This window comes from Laccaria bicolor, genomic scaffold (assembly GCF_000143565.1).
Source record: "Laccaria bicolor S238N-H82 LACBIscaffold_610 genomic scaffold, whole genome shotgun sequence".
NCBI classification, from domain to species: Eukaryota; Fungi; Basidiomycota; class Agaricomycetes; order Agaricales; family Hydnangiaceae; genus Laccaria; species Laccaria bicolor.
In genome coordinates, this window is record NW_001890414.1 from 2,256 (window position 1) to 3,232 (window position 977).

At 44.6% G+C, this 977-nt stretch overlaps 2 protein-coding genes across 2 annotated transcripts in view; one reads left to right on the forward strand and one right to left on the reverse strand.

Annotated features, from left to right (window-relative positions):
• Positions 1-296, forward strand: part of LACBIDRAFT_336315 (uncharacterized protein) — a gene marked incomplete at both ends in the record, with an annotated part of 1,759 nt that extends 1,463 nt beyond the window's left edge. The window contains one exon of the mRNA XM_001891262.1: positions 40-296. Within this exon, the coding sequence (XP_001891297.1) occupies positions 40-296 (257 nt within the window). The remainder of the gene's footprint in view (positions 1-39) is intronic.
• A 153-nt stretch (positions 297-449) lies between these two features.
• On the reverse strand, positions 450-977 carry LACBIDRAFT_314414 (uncharacterized protein; the record flags this gene model as incomplete). Its single annotated transcript, XM_001891263.1, has 1 exon — positions 450-977. A coding segment is annotated over one exon (528 nt), but the record flags the coding sequence as incomplete, so codon positions are not given.

Consider the following 977-nt stretch of genomic DNA (forward strand, 5'->3'; position numbering starts at 1 on the left):
CGGTCGACTCTGAGGATCCCCGCTCGTCCTTTGTTATAGACAAGTCTGCCAACTCCTTGCTCATCGACAACCCTCTGTACAGGGAGATCTTAGCGCGCGCACATGCTGCTGTTACCAACCGCATGCCGGCTTATCCCACCCTTGCTTATTTCAAGCAGCAAGAGGTCGATCTTCGTGAACGCGTTCTTCTTAGCATGCAGCGCCTCGACTTGGAGCTTCGTCTTCGCGATGTACTTGTCGCTGATTACGAAATTGCCCTTGCCCAGATTGCTGAGCGTGAAGTAACTAAGGAGTAGTAGAACTATCCGAACTTTTTTGTAGACGGACACCTAGAGCCCGCATGTATAGTTGACTACGCATGGAAAATCTAGAAGGCGCTTGCGCATTATGTTTATAAACTGCTGGAGGTTTTTATTAAACTTTTTAGCCAATTTTAAAGCATAAGTCTACTAAGCCTCTTCTTCACTTAAATCTTCGATTTCTTCTAAGTCCCCGGAGTCATCTGCGGAAGACCCATCAAGATTAACTCCTTCAAAGTAGTAATCTCTTGCGTTAGGTCTTTCTTCAACGCCTGTGTTTTCGATTTCATCCAGTTCCTCATTGCTTGCATCAATAAGTGTACTGAAGTGCTCAGGTAAGTCGATCCTTTCTCTTGCGAAATACGGAATGACTCTGAACGCTCCAATTTTATTGTGATTGACTGATCCGTCCAGTTCACAAACTATATATGAACCTCCCTTTGTTCGACGTACCACAATCATAGGTCCCAGGTATCTTGGTTGCATTTTACTATTTAATGACGAGGATACTTGTGAATTTCTGATAAGCACCAGGTCTCCGGGTTTATACATTCGACCACTGATTTTATGGCGGTGGCTTAGTTCATATTTTGCCACTCTTTTCACTTTTTCTAAGGTGACCCTCTCGCGCATTTCCGCCACATGCTGCCTGTGTTTTGCTAATGCTTTGGCTCTATA